The following is a 21,502-nucleotide window of genomic DNA, read 5'->3' as shown; positions in this document are numbered from 1 at the left end:
AAATGATTGATAGTTTGAGGCTGTAAAGTAAAATGAATATTTAACATATTTTAGACCCTACTTGTTGTTTTTCCTAAGTATAAACCTACGGCGTGTCCAGTTGTCAATAATATATTGCATGTTGTCAAATAAAAATGCATTTTATACTGTGCACATTGAATGCAGTTTCCAACACGTCAACTGGATTGTGGATATATATTCCCGAGCTTGGCATCTTTTTACTTTCAGATCAATCCTGTTTGAATTCTCATAATCTGCTGACCAGTCAATGATTTTGGAAACTGAACTCCAAAACATCTCTCGGTCAAAAATAACGTAGGTGATTATAGGACTGAAGCATTGTTTCTAAACCCTTTCTTCACGCAAAATCTTGTTGTTCTGTGTGAGCAGCAAAATTAAATATGATTTTATTTTAAAGCGACTCGTCTATCTACACCTGTTCCTTTTTTACTAGCACTAGGCAAGCAAATTTACCAAATGTGCCGGATAGCAGTAGGGCTTTCTTAGTCTCGGTTCCCTGTATTGTCTCTCTGTAGTTCTTGACAGGCTGTCGTATTGCTTGTCTTAAGGGTTTTTCATTAATAAAATGAAAACACATTGAGAGAAAACTAGAAACTTGAACCAGCTGTTCCCACCCAAAATGGTAGATTGTGCTGTAATTAGTTGTGAAACGCTATCACCACGCTCTCTACATTTTTCTCCCGTTCTAGTTCTATGGGCGATGTCGTAAGAAGCTGGCGGAAGCCTGGCACGCTTGGCCTCGCCCCCCCGCGATTTCTACCGGAATAGTTCCGAAGACGGGCGAGGAGATCGGACGAGCGGCAGCCGCGCAAAGGCGTATGCGTCTTTTTCCAAGATTGGACAGCCAAGTGGATGTCTGCGCCGTTCGAAGAGCGGAGCGGGCTGGTGCCCTGCGCCACTCCGTGGGGCTGCTGGTACCAAACCATGGAAGAGGTCTTCGTCGAGGTGAACGTGCCGCAAGGGACCCGTGCGCGGGACGTGGAATGCAGCCTGAAGAGCCGGCATCTGGCTTTGATCGTAGCGGGGAAGGAGGTGCTCAAGGTACCTCTGCAAAACAGGAGAGAGAGAGACCATTTCCTTCCATGCTGGTTCGGTTTAGTCCTTATGATGTGACATGGGAGAGCGTAGCGCAGACTTATTGCTGCGTGGTCTCGTATTGAGTTTTGCTTATTGCTTCTGCTCTACTATACTACACTTTTGGGGGGGGGGCGGTGCTAGGGTGTGTGTCTTCGAGTCAATCTTGACTGGGTGATTGCCTGGATAATGTCCTGCAGTTTTGTTGGCACGATTTCAAATCACTTTTTAACATCATTTTATCATTTCCCCTAGAAATCAGGAGTTTTTGAGTTTTAGTTCTGCCTTAAGCATGAAGCCAACTGGGTGACTTTGAATCGGTCACTCTCTCTTTCTGTCCTAGGAAGGAGGCAGTGACAAGCCACTTCTGAAAGCCACCTTGCCAAGAAGACTGCAGAGACTATCTCAAGGGAACTTGTGAACTGGACACATTGATTAATAAAAAAAAAATCTAAGTACACAGATTATATTTAGAATTATGGAACAGACTAGCTAATTGCCCACTCTCATCTTGAGTATTGTATATAAAAGATTCTCAGTCTCCTAACTATCTCCTATTTTAGGCATAAAATTCAGATTCCTAGTCTATCATTGACGGAAAAAAACTCCAACAGTAAAGCCAAGAATACAGTTAGAAGAATAAATAATATTTGTGTTGTATAATCTTTTTAGATGCCAGTCTGTCTTGACAAGCTGATGAAAATATAACATTTGTGCTGCAGGTAGTCCTTGGTTTATGATCACAATTGGGATTGGAATCTCAGCCATTGAATAAATCAGTTGTTAAGATGTCATGTGACTGCTCAGTGACCACAATGCCAGCACTTTCGGTTGCATTGTTAAGTGAGCTTGTAGGATGTTAAGCAGAGATAGTCTGAGGTAGGGAACAGGCATGCTTTGGGGTTGGGAGAGGCTTTGCACAGGCCACATGTGAGTCTCCCTTTGCTTATGAGATGAAAATCCTCCCTGCCGAAATTCAAAAAGGATTCTTATTGCCCATGTAAAGGGACACTTATGCGCAGCCTGCACTGGACTTCCTAGGGCTTCCCCCAACCACCTTGTGCTCCCTACCTTACCACATTGCTTCTCAACTGAGGAGCTGAAAATCCTGCCTGCTGAAATCCAAGCAGGCACAAAGCTGGAATTCTTTGGAAAGAAGTCCTTCAGCCAGCCCAGAAACAAGAGAGAGTCCTCTTGGCAGGCTGTAACCTTCCCTGCTGGCTTCCCCAATGATGTTCTGGGAAAACCAGTGAAGATTACAAATGGTGATCCCATGATCATGGGGCACTTGGCAACCAGTTGTAAGTGTGAACACATTTCCAAGCACCCAGATTACAGTCATGTGACTGGAGGGAGTGTGTGTGCTGATTCATTCCTTATCTTTGGAATTATGGCTTTAGAATTAAAAACCTGTCTATAACCTTAGGTTTCACTAAGCAGTTGGCTACTTAATCATTTCTTTCTGCTTTCCAAAGGGGATGCAATTTGGAATTAAAACTTCCCCCATTTTTAGTAGGATAGAGTTCAAGTGCAAGAAAAACAAATGGTCGCAATTAAGCTTGAAATTTTGATATATTAGAATCTTGAAGGCCTCAATTAAAATAGCCAAATCTATAAAAAAAGTGACCTCCTCTTATGCAATAATTGTACTGTTAAGCAAGCTGACCTTTTTTTTTTAGAAAATTTTATTGATTTTCTAATTTTACATTTAAATATTTGAAAAGCAATGTGGCATCTGAGTTGATCAATAATTCAATAACATACAAGTTATTGAACTGAGATATTTAGTACAGATCTCATACTATTACATTAAATATTTCCTCTCTTTTCCCCTTGGTATTTATTGTCTCATATTTAAATTGATACAATTCTTATTACATCGACTAAATAAAAATAATTTTCTTACATTTATCAGTAATTTTTAATCTATACATATCTCAGTTACTTTAACATTCAATCCTTTTAGACAATCAATGTCCTAATCAGTTTTTAGTTTCCCATCAATAATCGAATTCAACGTCCAATATTTATAATTTCCAAATTTTAAATAACCCCAGTTCCCTTTATCATGATTCACCACAAGATCTAATGTTCAGAATGCACGTCTTATCTATTTGAATTCTCATTATGTTACATCAATAATAATACAATGTAACATTCTTATTTTCGGGTAATTTCAAAATATCTTAAATTTAGTAACCAAAATTTCTGTTATTTCAACATTTAATACTTCCTCTCTTTTTCTCTTAAAATCCACTATCTCATATTTAAGCTAATAGTTTTTATTATTACCGCTAAGTAAAAACATATTTATTACATTAATCAATAGATTTTTAGCTTATATATATCTTAATTATCTTTACATTTAAGCTTTATAAGCAAATCAATGTTCAAATTTAACTGTTAATATTTATACTTCCAGGTTTTAAGTGATGTTTTTGATGTGGTACTAAATCTAATATTTAGTAAAGTTTACAAAATTATATGCAAAACTACAGTATTTCTGTAATCAATTTGTGACATTCAAATATTATAAATCTATAATATTTGCTTTTGAAATATAGGTTCTATATTTTTAATTTTTTTTTCAGGGTAATCTGTTTGACTCTACAATAGCTGATGAAGCAACCTGGACACTAGGTAAGATCTGTGCTTCAGAGAACTTTACATAACAATTTAGTTTTATATTATTTAGTTTTATATTTGAATTTTTAATTATTTTTTAAAAATCATATGGAAAATGATATTTTGTAAGGACATGCGAGATGTAATGCTGGCTACCATTTTTCCCTTTTGGCAAAATCACAAATCTTGTCTCACTTATTTTGGCCCTGTCATGAGAGGGAATTCACTAGAGAAAGCAGTTGGAAGAGTTAATGATAAAAGCAAAGCAAGCTGCCAGAGAACATGGTAATTAAACATCATCAAAGCTGATAGCAACAAGAACATGGAAAAACTTAAAGAAGTAGTGCAGATCAAAAGATGTGGAGAGATCTGGCGCATAGAATTATCAAGAATCAGACATGAGGCTGAATGGATAACATCATCACCATCGTTTTCCTTTTCTCAAGATCTTTTAAAATAAAAGGAAAGCAGTTGTACTGGGTTAATCTCAGTTGGAATATCATTAGACCCTGTCTCTTCACTCTGGAAAACTAATGAGGATGGTCTACATAATTTGTGTTGCATTTTCTTACAGTTCAAAATATGAGCATTTATTATGATTATATACCATCAAATTAGTGCTGAATCTTAGGGATCATGTAGATAGATTTTCTCCAGGATAATTTGTCCTCAATCTTGTTTTCTAACAGCCTACTCTTTGTTCTGTAATTGAGTCTATCCACCTAATCATCCTCTTCTTTCAAATAATTGTTCCAAAGATAATTGTGAATAAATCCAGTGGGTTTTTTTTTTTTCATTTGAAAAGAGGATCAGAAATTGATACGAATCACCTTGACAAAAACCAACCGTGATGCTGGAAACTGTTGGAGTTCCCTGCTTGAGAATGAGTATGCTGCTGATCCATGGGTTCAAGACCAAATGCAAAGGAAGCTTACATTAGAAAGGTTCCAGAGAGAGGCAAGTCAATAGATATTACCCATATTGTAAAACAATGGTGGCCCAGTAGCTAGAATGCAGTATTGCAAATTATTCACAACTAGGAGTTCGATCCTGACTGGTTCAAGCTGATTCAGCCTTCCATTCTTCTGAGGAGAATCTTCTGAGGAGAATGGAGGACCCAGATTGTTGTGGGCAATATGCTGATGCTCATAAACCCCTTGGAGAGTGCTATAAAGCACTATGGAACAGTATATAAGTTTAAGTGCTATTGCTAAGTGCTATTTTCATTTAAAACACTGTTTCATAGACAAGGCTTTATAAACAGATCAAAAATTAATTTGAATATATCATAGTTACAGACCACCTATATGAGGAAATAATTATCATATACATCATATACTGTTATCAGACGTCCTATATTTACCAGGATCAAGACTCATGGAATGTACTTTAAATACATTCTGAAATTTGATTTGGATTTCAAATGTGTTACTAATGTTGCTAGAGCACAGCTGGTTGTTTTTACATTAAGCTTTATTTAAAAGAAAAACGAGGGGACGATGGAAGAAATACAAATGGCATTTGGATAAGTGTAGGTTATAAATATTATTAAATAAATAAAAACATATACAGGTAATTTAAAGTTATTTGTATTTTTCAGGTGCTAATACAGTAAATGAAAAATGTTAAGAAGAGTACATAACAGAATTCTGTGTAGTCTTAGTTTGAAATATATCCCAGTAGGCATATTCAGCAAGAGTATAAATAAAATGCTATGCCTTCTCTTGCAGAACCCTGGATTTGACTTCAGTGGAGCAGAAATTTCTGGAAATTATGCCAAAGGAGGGCCAGACTTTTCTAGTCTTGAAAGATAGTGTGTCCTTTCAGTTATATTTCCTCCAGTTTCTACAAAGTGCAAAACATTAAGCTTCGGAATAGCTTACTAGTTTTCTTCTGAACAACTTTAAACCATAAAATAATGATTGTTACCAGAATTGCACTAACAGTAATTAAAAATGAACATTTCATGCATACTCGGATCAAAATTATTTGTATGATGATGCTGTTGTGCAAGGTTAACAGCATACAGTTTCAGTTGCTACACTTCAAATTGTTTATTGATAGTAATATTTTTTTTGAAAGTCTGTGATCTGGCTTATTCTTTGGCAAAGCAGACAAGTAAAAAACATTACTTCCTAAATGCTCTGGCTTTCTTCACTGTCAAATATCTAAAATAAACTTTGAAATATATTTTCAAATACATTGTTGTGTGGTATAAGAACACATTTTGAAGGCAGGATTTGCCATCCTGAAAATTTGTATTAAGCCAATTCCAACACTATTTTCTTAGAAGAGTCATTAAAACTACTAATGTTAAAATCTGGTATAATTAACATCTTCCATAATTTTGTATCAAATTGCACTGTCAGTCAAACCATAACATGCAATACGGTATCCTTGGGTAAAGCCATTTAGTGTTCATAAATTTATCCCTGACTTTTATAACAGGAACTCCAGTGTGTACATTCTCTTAATGAAATTCAGACGACCATTTTAGCTATTTCATGCCAAGGAAGATTTTTGACTTTTGTTGTTTTGACTATGGGCACCTATGTGTTACATATCCAACTGGCTGGAACACTTCATAGAATAATTAAAGCATGTGTAACTTTTTCATGAAGGTATAAAGATCTGGATTGTATCCAGTGATGCTATTTGGACTATTCAAATAGCTCATTTTGCATCCCAAATTGGCTCCAACATGTTAGGGTATATGTTAGGATATATATGGACAAAAAAATAAGCTGAATTCTCATTGAGTGATTGGAAATTTACTTGGACAACATAGCATATATCTTTTGTTTATATATGTAAGAAGGAAGAACATACATCATATGTAATTAAAAATTCTAATAGTTGTGTCACACTTTGTTTTATGCTTGCATACTGTATTTTTCGGTGTATAAGATGCAACCTTGTATAAGACGCTCTGGCATGCGTGTTCCAAGCTCACAGCAAACAAAGTCAGCGCTGGGAGCAATCGCCTCCCAGCTCTCTAATAGATGCCTCCCAGCCAGCCCCACTCCCCACCAACCTAACCAACATTCGGCACGATGAGCATGCATAGTCAGTTCACAGCAGCAGCCTTCTGACCCTGGTAAACAAACCGGTGTGAGCACCAGCATGACAGCAAGGGAATTATTGAGCAGGGCAGCCTTGCAGCTGCGTTCCACAGGGTCCCCAGCCAGCATACAGGTATGAGGGATGAAAAGGGCTGCCGCTGCTATCCATGCTGCTGGTCTCATCTGCTGCCATCCGATGATCTTGCCCCCTCCTCCCTCCCGTTAGTGGAAAGCCCATGGGCTTGACACCGGCACCAGACGGCATGGCAGCGGCATGTAAAAACCCACACAGGCATGCCCTGGGCTGCGGAGGTTACAATTTTTTCGTGTATAAGACGCTGCACTTGTATAAGATACCTAATTTTTGAACAGTGTTTGCAGGAAAACATAGCGTCTTATACATGGAAAAATACGATATATCTACTCATCCAATTAACAGAATGAGAGTTAATTGTAGTCTGATTCATTCCCTAACCACATGTACTCTATAATTTTTGTATCTTTATGCTTAGACATGTTTAGTTATCTATAGTTAAGTGAAGTAGTAATTTTCATGTTTAAAAAAGATTTAAACTACCTCAGTTTGTTCTATAGTATGTTTTAATTGTACATTGCCAGGGTTCGTTAAGTGTTTTGTCTGCCAAGAATTCAAGGCTGCTATTTCAGCTATTAAGATGTCACAAACAGAACTTGTATTGTTTATATAAATTGAGGAAATGAGATCAATAAAATTGATTTTGTATGCCTAAAGACTTGAAATACAAAGCATGAGGAAAGGAAAAATACATACATTAAACCAAGTAACATTCTCACAAATAATAGTACTTATCTGAGGATGTTGGAAACAATTTCAACAAGGCAATGATCTTCAAACCCTGATGTGCTCACAGGAAACAAAAGTATGAAGATTTTGGAATGATCTTTTCAATCCCTAGATAAATGTTATTGAAAATATGCGATAAGTGTGCCTTCAAATTTGCAGGCAAAGTGGTATTCACAGAAATGTACTGTTTGAACATGAGAGCTTAAATCCTTGAATGCAGTTGTACATGATTTTACTATTTTCACAAGTAGGGTTCCAAACTGGTGCTCTTAACTAAATGCATTAAATCTAGGCTAGTAACATCTGGGGACTTCAAGATATATTTTATTATTATTGGCCATATTGACTAAGATGACTAGAAGCTGAAATCCAAAACATCTAACCACTATTGGTGCAGTGGTTAGAATACAGTATTGCAGGCTAACTGTCCACAGGCTGGAGTTTGATCCTGACCATCGCAAGGTTAACTCAACCTTCCAAGGTCAGTAAAATGAAAACCAGACTGTTGGGGGCAATAAGCTAACATTTGTAAACTGCTCAGAGTGGCTGTAGAGCAATAAGGAGTGGTATATAAGTGAGTGCTATTGCTATCCATAATCTAGGATCAGAGTATCTGACTTAAGTCACCCAACACCCTTTTCCAAATCCAGGTTAGTTGATCTGATATATTCTATAGACAAGGTAAGTTCCCGAAAGCCCATCTGTGATATAATCAACTCACCAGGTTGCAAAAATATTTTTTTTCTGAAAAACAAGGTTTTTTTTTTTGCAATAGCTGCAAGAGCATCAAAGGTGGGCTACATATTGCTGGCAAAGAGTGTTCCAGGTATGTGTCTGACCCGGCATAGCCAGGTCTTATAAATACAGCCATACATATCTCAACATATAGCCTTATTTAGAGCACAGTAAATATCAACATAATTTGGAAAAGATTTTTCTTTAAGAAAGTTACTTTCACAATCCAAGGCCAACAAATCAATTCATGCAATTCCATTTCAATGTGTTTTATTGAAAGGTACTCTTGTTGCTTACACGCATAATAGGACATTTTGATAACAAGTTTGTTCCTTCTTGACATCGTAAACATCATCTTAAATATTGTTCCAGTTTCAATCTTCAAATACTAAAGGCATGTTAAGATACAATTATTCAATTTAATAACGTCCATAAAAAATGATAGTCTGAGGAAATATCCCATCAGTTTTGTTCTGAAGAACAGCTTGCAATGAGGTAGAAATAAATGGTTTGTCCAAATGCTGGATTAAACCAAAAACAAGTCTCCAGGTTTCTGTAATTGTAGTCATTTTCCTAAATTTCTTAGTTTGATTCTAAATACAAGTCAGTCAGCTTTAAGTGAGTCATTAAGGCAATATGAAATTATACCAATGGTATATGTGCTAAAATTAAAAATGTAAGAATTGCTGTATTATCTTTCCAGTCAGCTCCCAAAATTCTTCCTAAGTAAAATCTATTCTAATTTGGGCTGAACAATGCAGTATGCATTATGGTAGAATACATTCTCAAGTTGGAAAGATAATTAAAACTGCTTAAAGTAGCACACCACTAAATTCTGTGCTTTGAAATCTATTTAACACAATGGTTTACTGAAAGCTTGATACCAATCCAAAGCCAGTCACATTCCCCTAAATATATGCTTAATATAAACACAGAACTTTTGCACTTCTAATAGTGTAAAAAAAAAGTTTAATCCAGACCAGGGAAGTTTAAGCAGTTGAAATGCTTAAATTTGTCTCACCAATTTTGGTACATGCAAGCAGAACTAAAGACCGGGGTGAAACACTATGGGCAAAATCTAAAATGTTAATTCTATTTTTAGACATTGCCCACATTCTCAGCTGGTGCCTGACTTGCATTCTTTAAACAGTTTTAATTTCCAGTGAATATAATGTACTTTCCAACTTCTTTCAAATATACTTTGCTAGAATCTGAACTGTAATGATACTTGTTAAAAATGTATTCTTTATGTTAACACTGTAAATACAGACCATTAGATTTGGCACTTGCAGTCATATGATCTAGGGCCAATATATTTTTCATTAGATTAGATTCACTCCAATGTGAATCACAGTTTAAAGGAATTATCTAATTTTGGATTAATTTGGAATTTTATGTTAACACCATTTCTCAATCATTATTACCATTACCATGAATCAGATGTAGCAATTTTCTTTCTCTTAGTAATGTTACTACTCTCACTAGAAACTGTGTGTATATTTTGTTAGTTTAGTGATGGTTATGATCATTTTCTATCACCATTTAGTTCAGAAGTGCAAGTATACAGAAGAACTATTAAGGATCAAGTTCTACGAAGACTCACGTTTTCACATTTCCAGAGAGTAGATCAAAACAAAAGTAGCTGACTTGTTGGTATTTTAGATCCAAGCATTCCTTTACACACAAAAAAAAAGTCTTCAATTCTATTAAAATTTTTTGAGTGGATTAAAAACAGTCTTGTGGCAACAGGCTATTCGGTTTATAGTTCAGAGGCATAAGTGTGGTTGAAGTTTAACATGAAATCAGGTCAGAAGAATCCAACCATTTTGTGTTTCAGCACAGGAAAGCTTATATCCTTGTTGACTGAACATATGTTGCCAAACAACGTCCCATCCACTCTTCTTCAGGATTACCACTAAATCAAAGGAAAATTGAAAATTAATATAACAGTACACTTATGCAAAAGTGGGGTGAATTAGTGTTGTTTACAGGTAGTGTGTTCTAAAAAAACAGGAATTTCTCTCTTTTGAAGATTCCCATTTTTGACTATTTCATTTTTATGCTATTAAACAAAACGGTGTTTATATCACAGGTAGCCCTATACTTACAACAGTTCATTTAGTGACTGTTAGACGTTACAATACCATTGAAAAAAAAGTGGCCTAGGAAAGTTTTTCACACTTAACCTAAGGCTGTTATATCATCCCCACGGTTACATGGTCAAAATTTAGATGCTTGGCAACTGACTCACATTTATGATAGTTGGAGTGTCATGTGATCACCTTCTGTAACCTTCTGACAAGCAAAGTCAATGTGGAAGCCAGATTCACTTAACAATTGCAGTAATGCACTTGACTATGGCAAGGAAGTTTGTAAAATGGGCAAAGTTCACTTAACTATCTTCACTTAGCAACATAAATTTGGGGCTCAGTTGAGGTCATAAGTCAAGGACTTTCTGTACTGGAATCTTTGCTGAGTGCATTGTCATGGATAGCAATAACCCTGTCAGCAAGGCATTGCTGGAATGAAAGTTTAAAGTATCTGAAAGGTTCCTGGTTTTGCAAAGATGAACTCTATTCTCCCATTAGTTAAGGTCTTTAAGATTACAAGTAATCTTCACTTGCTGACCACAACTGGGGATCAACAAATCTTCTGCTATGCAAACTCAGTCATGAAATGAAACCTTACAACCCACTTACAAAATTAGTTTCAACTGTGAGTTATTAAGCAAGACATGACCAGACTTGCAGCTTCCAGCTTGCTTCTCCATTGATTTTGCTGGTCAGAGGCTGGCTGTGAAAGTTGCAAATGACAATGACATGATCGTGGGGTGCTGTGACCATTGTAAATGTGTGACGGAGCTAAGCACCTGAATCACAATTACATGACCATTGGGGTGGTGTGATGGCAAGTTCAAAAACTGGTCTTAACCAAACCAGCATTCCGTAAGGGAGGACTCTATGTATGAAAGTACATTTACATGCATACAAGTAGTAAGAAAACTCAACATTTATATTTCTCATAGTTTAGCGCTTTACTTCTTGACTATTAAATGTCCATCTACTGTGAATAGCTTTTTGTGCCATATTAAAATGAAGAATGCAGGCAAGTATATTAACAAAAAAAGGATTGAGATGGGTAATGCTCCCAAAGTGCAGTTAGGATTGGCAACTGTATCCCTATGTAATGAAGTTGTTAAGTGAGACATAACGTAACCACAACTTGTGATTTCACTGCTAGCTTTTCCAGACTGTTGGAAGCCTGCTGTGAAACTCTCAAATGACAATCATTTGATTGCAGAAACATTGTGGTAATCGTTAATTTGAAGGAACTAAGTTAAGGTACTTTTTCAGCACCTTTGTAACTTTGAATGGTCACTAAACAGGGCAGTCACTAAGCGAGAACTGCCTGTATAATGAAGCACATTAGGAAATTTGAGAATATAAAACTGACACTAGATTTCAATAGGTTTTCAACATGTTTTCCTTACAAATACCTGATTAGTTTTTTTTCTGAACCATATAAACCAGTGGTTCTCAACCTGTGGGTTGAGACCCCACTTGGGGTCGAACGACCATTTCACGGGGGTCGCCAAACAACGCAGTCCGCCATTTTTTCCCCCTTTTCCTTAGCTTGCTACTCCCTTTATTCTATTGGCTTTTGAAAGCCAATAGAATAGACTCTCTTGAATAGAGTCTAATTCTGTTGGCTTTCAAAAGCCAATAGGAATTGTCCAGGCTGTCTCTGCCCTGCTGAGCCCACCAAAAGTCCCATTCTGCAAACGGTGCTGCACCAGTTGAGTAGTCCTCGACTTATGACCGGTTGAGTAGTCCTCGACTTACGACCGGTTGGGGGGTTGCAGCATTAAAAAGGTTGAGAACCATTGATATAAACATATATGTTTTTGTTCATACAAAGTTACATTTTTCAGATTCCTAAAAAGATTGCTGCAACTTTTACATTATTTTTATTTCAACTCAAAAATTCAGAATAGTTAAAAATTATATATATATATATATATATATATATATATATATATATATATATATATATATATATATATATATATGTAGGTCTTTGGTTGTTCGGGTTTTCTCCCGCGTAAAATTGGAAGTGTCTTGGCGACGTTTCGACGAAGTCCCATTCGTCATCTTCAGGCTGGTGTTTTCAGCTTCGTGCTTCGAGCAGCAATGTGTGGTCTTAGCTGTTTCTTAGAAGCTGAAAACACCAGCCTGAAGATGACGAATGGGACTTCGTCGAAACGTCGCCAAGACACTTCCAATTTTACGTGGGAGAAAACCCGAACAACCAAAGACCTACATACAAATACCCGCGAAAACCTCAGAAAAACACACACACACACACACCCACACACACACACACACACACACACACACACACATATATATATATATATATATATATATATATATATATATATATATATAATTTATGTAGCTAAATTCACCTTTTAGGGACCAGTTTCTGGGATTGTGGGAAGATGGGCAATTCTGTAATAACTGTGTTTCAGTTGCCGGGCTGTGCGACCAGACACAATCCATTTTAGCTTTTGTCCACTTGGCTTGGAACATTTGCTTGAGGAATATTCTGAAAGGCACTTTGATACAAGTTCTTTCCAAAAGGAAAATTCTCTACTACTTATCTATAGAAAAAAAAAATGGAAATTAAAACCACTCAGTACCACTCATGAGCAATCAATGCATGTCAATGATCAGGTAACACATAATGATTGACACACTTTCATTTATCATGCAAGTTTAAAAATAATTTCACTTTATTTAAGAGGATTTCAGGTTGTCAAAAGAATTTTTTACTATAAAATTCTGGAGATATAAATATGAGGTTAAAAACTGATTTATTGAAGAAAAATACACCAAAATGCAAGCAGGTTGACAATTAATTATTAGTACCTGTCATAAAAAAATTATGTGCAAGATGTTTTAGGTAAATAATTAAAAAGAGAATTCTAGAATGAAGATTCACCAGAAATAAATGTTATGAGGGACAAAAAAATAATTACAGTACTGTATGCAATATATCAGTATCTAGAGAAAAAAATGTAAAAGAAAGCAGTATGTTTTCAAATGAAAGCAGTATGTTTTCAAATAAATTTCTCAAAAATGAGACTTCAGTGTTAAGTTACTGATTTACAATGAAATATATTTATGCATCAAAGAAAAAAATAGGAGTTAAAATTTATGATTCAATATATTCATACACACACATATAAAATTTATTCATTCATAAATATAGTCCATAAAATGAAACTGAAAAGGTCTTTCTCATACTCTCACCAAATGTATCTCTAATAGTTAAAAAAATATATTCTCTTCCAAAAGATATTAATGATTTAAATACATTCATAAGAAGGAATATTATTTAAATAGCTTCAATCCCAATTAAAAATTTAAAAGTCATAATAAATATTTTGAATTGTTCCAGAAACATGAACTTGCCAGTATGTTTCTTACAATTTAATCACTCAATTCTTCATTGCAGCAAACTGAATAATCTCAATTTCCCAAATACTTTGAGAGAAATAAATGACCAGTTTATGACTAGTTTTAAAGTTGAAATATTCTCCATTTGGTCTTTAGGAAATGCAGGTCTTCTTCAAAGCCCTGATGTTTTTGATATTACCATTTAAGATTTCAATCTTAAAAAAAGGTTTCTTATACTGTAATCTAAGAATGAATGAACTTTTATATAACCAGGTGGATCAACTAAAGTAAAATCCAGGAACATACACACAATGTAATATAATGTGATCTGGAAAATAAGGATTGCTTAGGGTGCTATATTGGAACACATTATGTGGCTAATTCAACAAATCATGGATAGTCTACGAATTAGTCTATGAACCTCATCATATTTCCACAAAAAGGTTTCTAAACTTGTAAGCTGTAGAAGTTTTCATTCATAACATTCATACTCTGCTGGCTCTTCACCACTGCCCAAATATCAATACCCTTAATCCAGGAACTATATCCCTTTTTCTAATGTTAAGTTTGCCCTTTAACTACCATTCTGCTGAGCAATAGAGAGGCACTAAGAAACTTTCTGATTGGAGCTCTAGCCAGCTTCTCCATTCCATTCAACAAGTAATTAAATAATGAGATCTGCTGAGCTGCACTATTTGCTATGACGAGAGTTAAGCCACAGAAGTTATTTTAATGTTTAAAAAATAACCACCGTTATCAAAACTATTTGCCAGGGATTGAAATTGTGCCTCCCAACAAAAACTTGAAATACCTTCAAAAATATATTTCCTGAAACTGTCAGCAAGGATTCTCCTGAAAATTATTCCATTTCTCTTGTCACCTACATAGCTATTTCCGTCCTCTTCTAATCTAACTAACCCAAACATTTTTAGAAGAAAGCAACCTGTGGATGACATCTAGCATAAAAAAATAGTCATCATATTTCGATGATGAATTAACAAAAGTTAATTCAAAGTTAGTGAGGACATCAAACAGATATTTAATTATGGCCTACCTTGGAATGTATTCGGAGACACTGTATTATTTCAACCAATTCTGGCACTTTCTTCTCTTCAGCTTCTAGGGCCATTATTGAAAGTGCCAACACTGAAGGCTAGTGGGAAATAAAAATTAAGATCTATCAACTATGTTAAGTTTTTGCAAAACTAATTGCTGAATTGATCACTAATTGATCATAATCCATACCTTTGCTTTTGAAAGAAGAATTCTGCAGTGGCACGCCATTAGTTGGGTTTCAAGTCTCTCTAATTTAAGATTATCATTCCTGTATAAAACAAGGCGTAATTTGTTGATTTTCAATATTTTATAAAAGGATTACCACAAAAGTGAAATATGAACTGACTAGTTAGATATGAAAAACTAAAAAAGTCATAAAGTGATTTTTTGAACTTAAATCAAAAACACATTACCTAATATTTGGCAACTCAACTCTAAATTCTCAAATTATAAAATTGCATCTAAATACAAACATGTTTCATTCATAGCATATTTAAAAACAGTAATTAATAGTAGTTGGGGCCTAGAGTAGAATCAACTAAGGAAGAGTATTTTTGGTAGATAAATCAGAAACTCTTGTTAGAAACTTGCTTTGAGCAGGGAGTGAGTAGTTATAGAGGATTAGCAAAATTAAACATTGATTGTCCTTTATTTTCTGTTTTCATTTGGTTCCTTCCATGCAGTTCTGATACTATAATCAAAGCCACATAAGGACACTCTGTAGGATTGAGGTAATTCAGGTTATTAAAGAGAGTTAATTCTGCTGTATATGTCTGCGTGCAGATGAGCTACATTTGTATGAGATGTGTTTTTTCTAGAAACCTCAAAGGCCCCTAATAGAAAGCTGCTACTTAGGGGCAAGGAAAAGTAATTCCACCCCATAAGCTTTACTGTAATATAACTATGATGGCATGACAATGACAATACTGATTTTACACAAATGTAGTAACCCTGTTTCAGATAGCTCAAATATAATAGGATTCTAATAACATTTCAAACTGCTGTGTGGGATTAATAGAATTGTACATCACAGCCTTGTAAATATTAATACCTCTTAAAGCCAGAATGTTTGTCTGCTGTGATGTACATTATATTGGGACACTGTTTAACAGTTTCAACCCCACAGTTAAAATTGGAATTGCAAATGCATACCTCGATTATTTTAAAAAGGGATTCTTGGATATTTACTACCCTGCTAGGACATAGGACATTTTCTCTCTATAAATCTCTTTTTGGTTTAATTCCAAATTGATCCAGAAAAGGAGACTTACCTTTCACAGTTGATGCTGTCACACAGAATTAAACAATAAAGTTGCAGAAATTGGGAGGCAGTTGTTGCTTTTACTTTTCCATGTAGCTTCTCTAAAAGAATTTCTTCCATTCTCATTAGGTCACTAACAGTAAACCGATACTGACTTATTCGGATTAAGTCCGTAGCTAATGGAATATTACTCTCTTCTTCCATGACTTTCACCGCCAAGTAAAAGCAACTTAAACCAACACAGCCCAAGTGTTTTGGCTGCACCTAGAAGAGAAAAAAAAAAAAGATTTTTCAGTTGAAGCCTACAGTGTACTTGGTTTACATACATACTGCAAACCTACAAAGTAAATATTATGTAACTCAATAGGACTTTTGACCCAAAAATGTTAACTGTGGGCTTATAGCAACCTTTTCTTACATAAAATATAAAGCAATCATTCTTTAATCTATTTTCTTCTATGCTATCTTTTAAACTTTTGGTATGTTTATATTCAAGAAAATAGGAATTCCCAGTGTGGAACCACTTTGGTTAATGTTGTCTATTGTTCAGAAAAGTAAGCTTTCATGCCTTGCTGTTCAACATCAATCAAGCACCTATTCATTGTATATTACCCCTCAAAACAATTCAGTTCAGTATACAGGCCAGAAAGGCACCCACACATCTAGAATAGCACTTTCTAAAACATTTTATTAGAGGGATGCATTTGTTTGGAACTTCTTTCATCTTTACTTCATTGAAGAATCCATAACTTTTAAAGACCACATCGATCCAAGCTTCTATATACAGTATGTGTCTCCAAAACATGCACATTCAAACATGTTTGAAGCAATGCATTTTGCATAGGGCAACAGAAGGGTCTTTTAGATCAATCTTCTGTAATGAACTACAGATTCCAGGAACCAGAGTTGAATGAGAATTATGGGAATTACAGTCAAACAATCTAGCACTGGGCTAGGAAATGATGATCTGCATTCACCAAAAGAAATAAAACAACTTCTGGCACTGTTAATAAGATTGGCAAGGAAAGGGTTTAAATAATCATAGTAGGTTTCCCCTGTCTGTTCTTATTAAATATCCCAAAAAGTACAAATGCAATTGGTATTTGTAATGATATTAAGCCGTACTAGCTGCTATAAGTTCTGCTGTGAATGCTCCTACTGTGAGTTGTTTATCTACTATATTCAACTAAAAATAAGTATTGATTCCAGTTAATAAGATTTACATGGCAAAACTGCATGTTTGTAATCCACAAACTAATGCTGTAATGATAAAATTCTCTTTGGCAACTGAAAATCTGAAAAGTAAATTAACAGCAATCTGAAGTCTTGTATCAAAATAAAAATAAACTGGCTTAAACTATAACTTCATAAAGACCTACCTTCATTTTTGATAAAAAACGATCTAAGTAATTCACAGCAAGAGAAAATGTCTCTGTGCGAAAGCCAAAGAATTGAATCAAGCTAAGCAGATCTTTCACTTCAAAATCCCGCAACCTTGCCGTCATCCGGAGCCCATTATCATGAGCTGATTCAATTATTCGCAAACCAGAGAGCTTTGGCTGATATCTTAATTCTTGCTCAAGCAATGCATTGAGCTGCAGCAGTAACTCAGGAGTCCCATTTGTTGCAAACACATCAATCATCTGAAATACAAAATTTAGATCAAGACTGCTTTCAAACAAAACACTTAGAGAAGTTTATTTGCTTTTGCCATCTTTCAGCAAAGCTGCAGAAACACTGCTGCATGTCATTTTCTACATTCTTTAATCCCATGTGTAACATTTGCAGAATATAAAATGCACAAGCAAAAAGATTAACAAGGGAAAAATGAGCCAAGGAAGCGGAGATGGTCAGATGGCCAAGGCCTAAAAATGCAAATATAAAGTTATAATTGTAACAGAGCCATTGTATCCACAGTGAAACAAACTGTTCTGGTGTCTTGATCCACCTTTATATATATATTTTAAAAAATAATGAAATATTTAAACTAATTCTATAAAGGCCTATGATTTAAGCTTTTAAAACATTGCGAAGAGAGTACCACACCCAATAGGACGAATCCCAGGGTTTATTTAATTCTGTATCAGTTACAAAGCACTGCTGTGAATGTTATCCTGATTCCCTCACTATGAAATCCCTTCCTTTCTCCCAGTAGCAAAAGATCAACTATAATTTATTAGAGGATCCTTAGCCTGTCGCTATCTAGCGTCTTCTAACAGCCTTGACCAGTTGCCAAGCAGCTAAATGAGCGCTTGATTGGGAGAGGCCAAGTTAAGTGTGACCAAGTTTAATTAAATGAATGTAACAAGTTAATACCGTAATAACATTCTCTGCCACAGCTGGCTTTATCTCAATTTCCTTTCAAGACTCCTTATTTGGAAAATATTGATATTAATAGGAAACCTTTCACTTCTGGTTCTCTCTCTCCCCCGCTCCCTTCTTCTTACTTTTTGTATAATTTCGTTGCTAGACATAGGAATTATTATTACACTTCAACAGACCCTATCGTTAGTAATTTCTATTAACGATACCAACTTCAAAGACAGGTCCGGACTTGTCCTCTCGACTCATATAGCACGCTGATAGCCACTCGCCAGTAGGAGTGAATTACTGTATGGTGAAATAAATAGCCCAGCTCCCGGAATTCCAGTCTCTTACCTTTTATCCCAGGAAAAAAAACAGGCGCTCGGAAAGTGTTCAGATAACCCGAGTTGAAGTTGAAACAAAACTATGGACTTTAAAAATATAAATATATAAATACCTCTAGATTTTTAAAAAAAAAATAAATTAGCTTTTTATTTATTTTACAAAAGCACTGAACTGGAGGGACGCTTGCAGCTTTGGGAGGGTAAAAAAAATCATACGAAGGTTCTCCACCTTTCAGCTCCGGAGAAAACTAGATTCTGCCAGCATTACTTCTACTTACTCCAAACTCCGCCCTGCTTTTATAGAAAAAAATGAGATTTCTTCTGATTGGCTACTGTTTTAAGCTGGTAGACTAATCAGACCGCAACTTGCTCCAATCGGGAACTGAAAAGCTATATAGAGCTGAGATATTGCGCGTCTATGGTGCGTTTTAGCTTCTTCATTCGTCAGTAGTACTGCGATCACTGGTAGATAAATAGGCTTTCCGTTGAATTCGGGGGAAGACAAAGAGAAAGTTAACTTTTGTTTCAGCTTAAAGTAGACTTGTATGATATATATTTTTCTAAAGGCAATTCTAGGAAAGAAAATCCCACTCCACAAAAGTCCTGTTTAACAATCGGAATACGACTGAGTGAATGAAAGAGTTACACAACAGATCACAGGTGCTACGGTATTCATTCAGGCAAGACAATCGGACACATTGCTATGACAATCATTCCAATCTACTGTATGAAAGTAATAGAATTGCACTACATTACAGGCGTCATAAATATTAATACCTCGCAGTAACGGCCTGTCCATCTGTAATAGAAATATATGCTTTCACAAGAAATGAGCGGGTGAGACTTAAGAGTTTGCATCACATGGTTAAGATCTCAATTGAAAATGCATCACAAGTTGCTGCCTGGGGGAGGATAGATGATCAAATCACCGAAATAGTTTGTCAGCTGGCTAGATTTATGTATTACATTAAATCATGGTCGACTTTTTAGAGAAGTTTTGGTTTAGTATGGAATATAAAGTCAGCAACATCATAGTTTGTTGACAACCCCTTGATTGTTGGTTCAGTTTTTAAAAAGGTCAGAGGAGAACAATTATTTTGTACAGCATGTCAACTATAACTTTTCTAGAACACCACTCTGGGAAGGATATAAGCAATAGAGAGTACCTACACCCTCAGGAATAAGTCTGCAATCAGTAAAAATTTACTCCCAGATAAATGACATACACTGTATGCTTTGATAACTTGATTATGTGCCATCAGATATTTTTTGACTCCTAAAGACCACATGGATAGGTTTTTCTCCATTACTATCTTCCCCAACGTGGTCTCTCAGATCTTCCAACAGTGTAGTCATCACAGATCTGTTGCATTTTTCACTATCAGGATACTATCATCAGCATAGCACAGACTATTGAAGTTTCTTTCTCCAATTCTTCCAATTTTAAAACCACACCTCTTCTCCCAATCCTGCTTCCCTTAATATATATTTGGCATATAGACTGAATAAATAAGGGGAGACCACAACCTTGTCACACTCCTTTGCCAACTTGGACCCAATCTGTTTATACGGTGGCTTATCTGCATATAAGATGAGAACAATACGGTATTTGAGAATTCCTATTTTTTAGAGCAAATTCCACAGCTTAACTCAATTGACATAATCAAAGGCCTTTCTATAATCAATGAAGCACATAGTGACTTCTGTTGATATTCTTTGGCTTTTTCAATTACTCACCATGCATCAGCAGTAATTTCTTATGTTCCTCAACTTTTTCTAAAGCCAGTTTGAACATCTGGCTTCTCTTTTTCCGTGTAAGATTGGAACTTCCTTCTGAGTTCAAAGATCTTTTGAAAGATGTTCTTGTTCTTGCATTTCTTTTCATCTTTCAGGTTTTTACAGGTGTTATAATGCTGTTTCTTATCTCTTCTAACAGGCCTCTGAAATTCTTTGTTAAGTTCTTTCCTGGGAACTTTGTCTTTCTTGGCTTCTCTTCTCTTCTTGACAAAGTTCCATGGTTTGTTCTGATAACCATTTTGCTTCTCTTTCTTTACTTTTCACACTTATCCTTAGTGACTTTTTTAAGTTCATTCCATAATTTACCTGATTATCAATGAAGCTTAGGACTTCATAGCAGTTTCTGATGTCTTCTTTGAAAATGGTGGATATACATTAAAGATCATATCCTGAAAATTGACTTTCTTTTTGTTCTTTTGTTAGCTGAACATGGAACTTACACATGAGCAGTTTCTGAACCTTTTCACAGTCAATACCTGGCCATGACTTTGATGCTATAACTGAGTTCCTATGTTTCCTTTTAGCAATAATATAGTCAATTTTATATACTTTCTAGTGATATCCATGTATAGAGGTATCATTTTGTTTGTTTGAGGACAGTGTTACCTATGAAGAAATAATTGGACTGGCAGAAATTGCCAAATCAGTCTCCAGACTCATTTCAGCTTTCCTAAGCCAAACAATTCAAGTAGGGTCCTGTTTAATGTTTCCAACTTTGGCATTCCACTCTCCTATCACAAAGAGCACATCTTGCTTGCATGTTTGTTGATTTCAAAATGAACATGATTATTGAGATGTGTTTGAATATTAGTAGCTCAGATTGGTAGTTGAGCTGTTGATCTGATCTCCAAACCTGGCGATTTGGCTGAAAACATTTTGTCTCCATTTGGGGGAACATGTTCAGTGCGCTTTGAATTGTGTGCTTTGAAACTCATCAA

The 21,502-nt window shown here is 35.5% G+C and overlaps 2 protein-coding genes across 2 annotated transcripts; one reads left to right on the top strand and one right to left on the bottom strand.

The window, feature by feature from the left end:
* The first annotated feature begins 781 nt into the window (after positions 1-781).
* On the top strand, positions 782-5,918 carry NUDCD2 (NudC domain containing 2). Its single transcript, XM_039343776.1, has 4 exons — positions 782-1,062; positions 3,687-3,735; positions 4,526-4,677; positions 5,451-5,918. The coding sequence occupies exons 1-4, from the start codon at positions 874-876 to the stop codon at positions 5,532-5,534; spliced, it is 474 nt and encodes a 157-aa protein (XP_039199710.1). The 5' UTR covers positions 782-873; the 3' UTR covers positions 5,535-5,918.
* A 2,662-nt stretch (positions 5,919-8,580) lies between these two features.
* Positions 8,581-19,047, bottom strand: CCNG1 (cyclin G1). Its single transcript, XM_039343742.1, has 7 exons — positions 18,778-19,047; positions 17,499-17,762; positions 16,130-16,383; positions 15,048-15,126; positions 14,857-14,955; positions 12,809-13,003; positions 8,581-10,255 (listed from the first exon to the last, which is right to left on the bottom strand). The coding sequence occupies exons 2-6, from the start codon at positions 17,760-17,762 to the stop codon at positions 12,812-12,814; spliced, it is 888 nt and encodes a 295-aa protein (XP_039199676.1). The 5' UTR covers positions 18,778-19,047; the 3' UTR covers positions 8,581-10,255; positions 12,809-12,811.
* Positions 19,048-21,502: the final 2,455 nt, after the last annotated feature.

Source organism: Crotalus tigris, unplaced genomic scaffold (assembly GCF_016545835.1).
Source record: "Crotalus tigris isolate CLP2741 ecotype Arizona unplaced genomic scaffold, ASM1654583v1 scf7180000017551.9496454, whole genome shotgun sequence".
NCBI lineage: Eukaryota > Metazoa > Chordata > Lepidosauria > Squamata > Viperidae > Crotalus > Crotalus tigris.
This window is presented reverse-complemented; position numbering and strand designations above follow the sequence as displayed.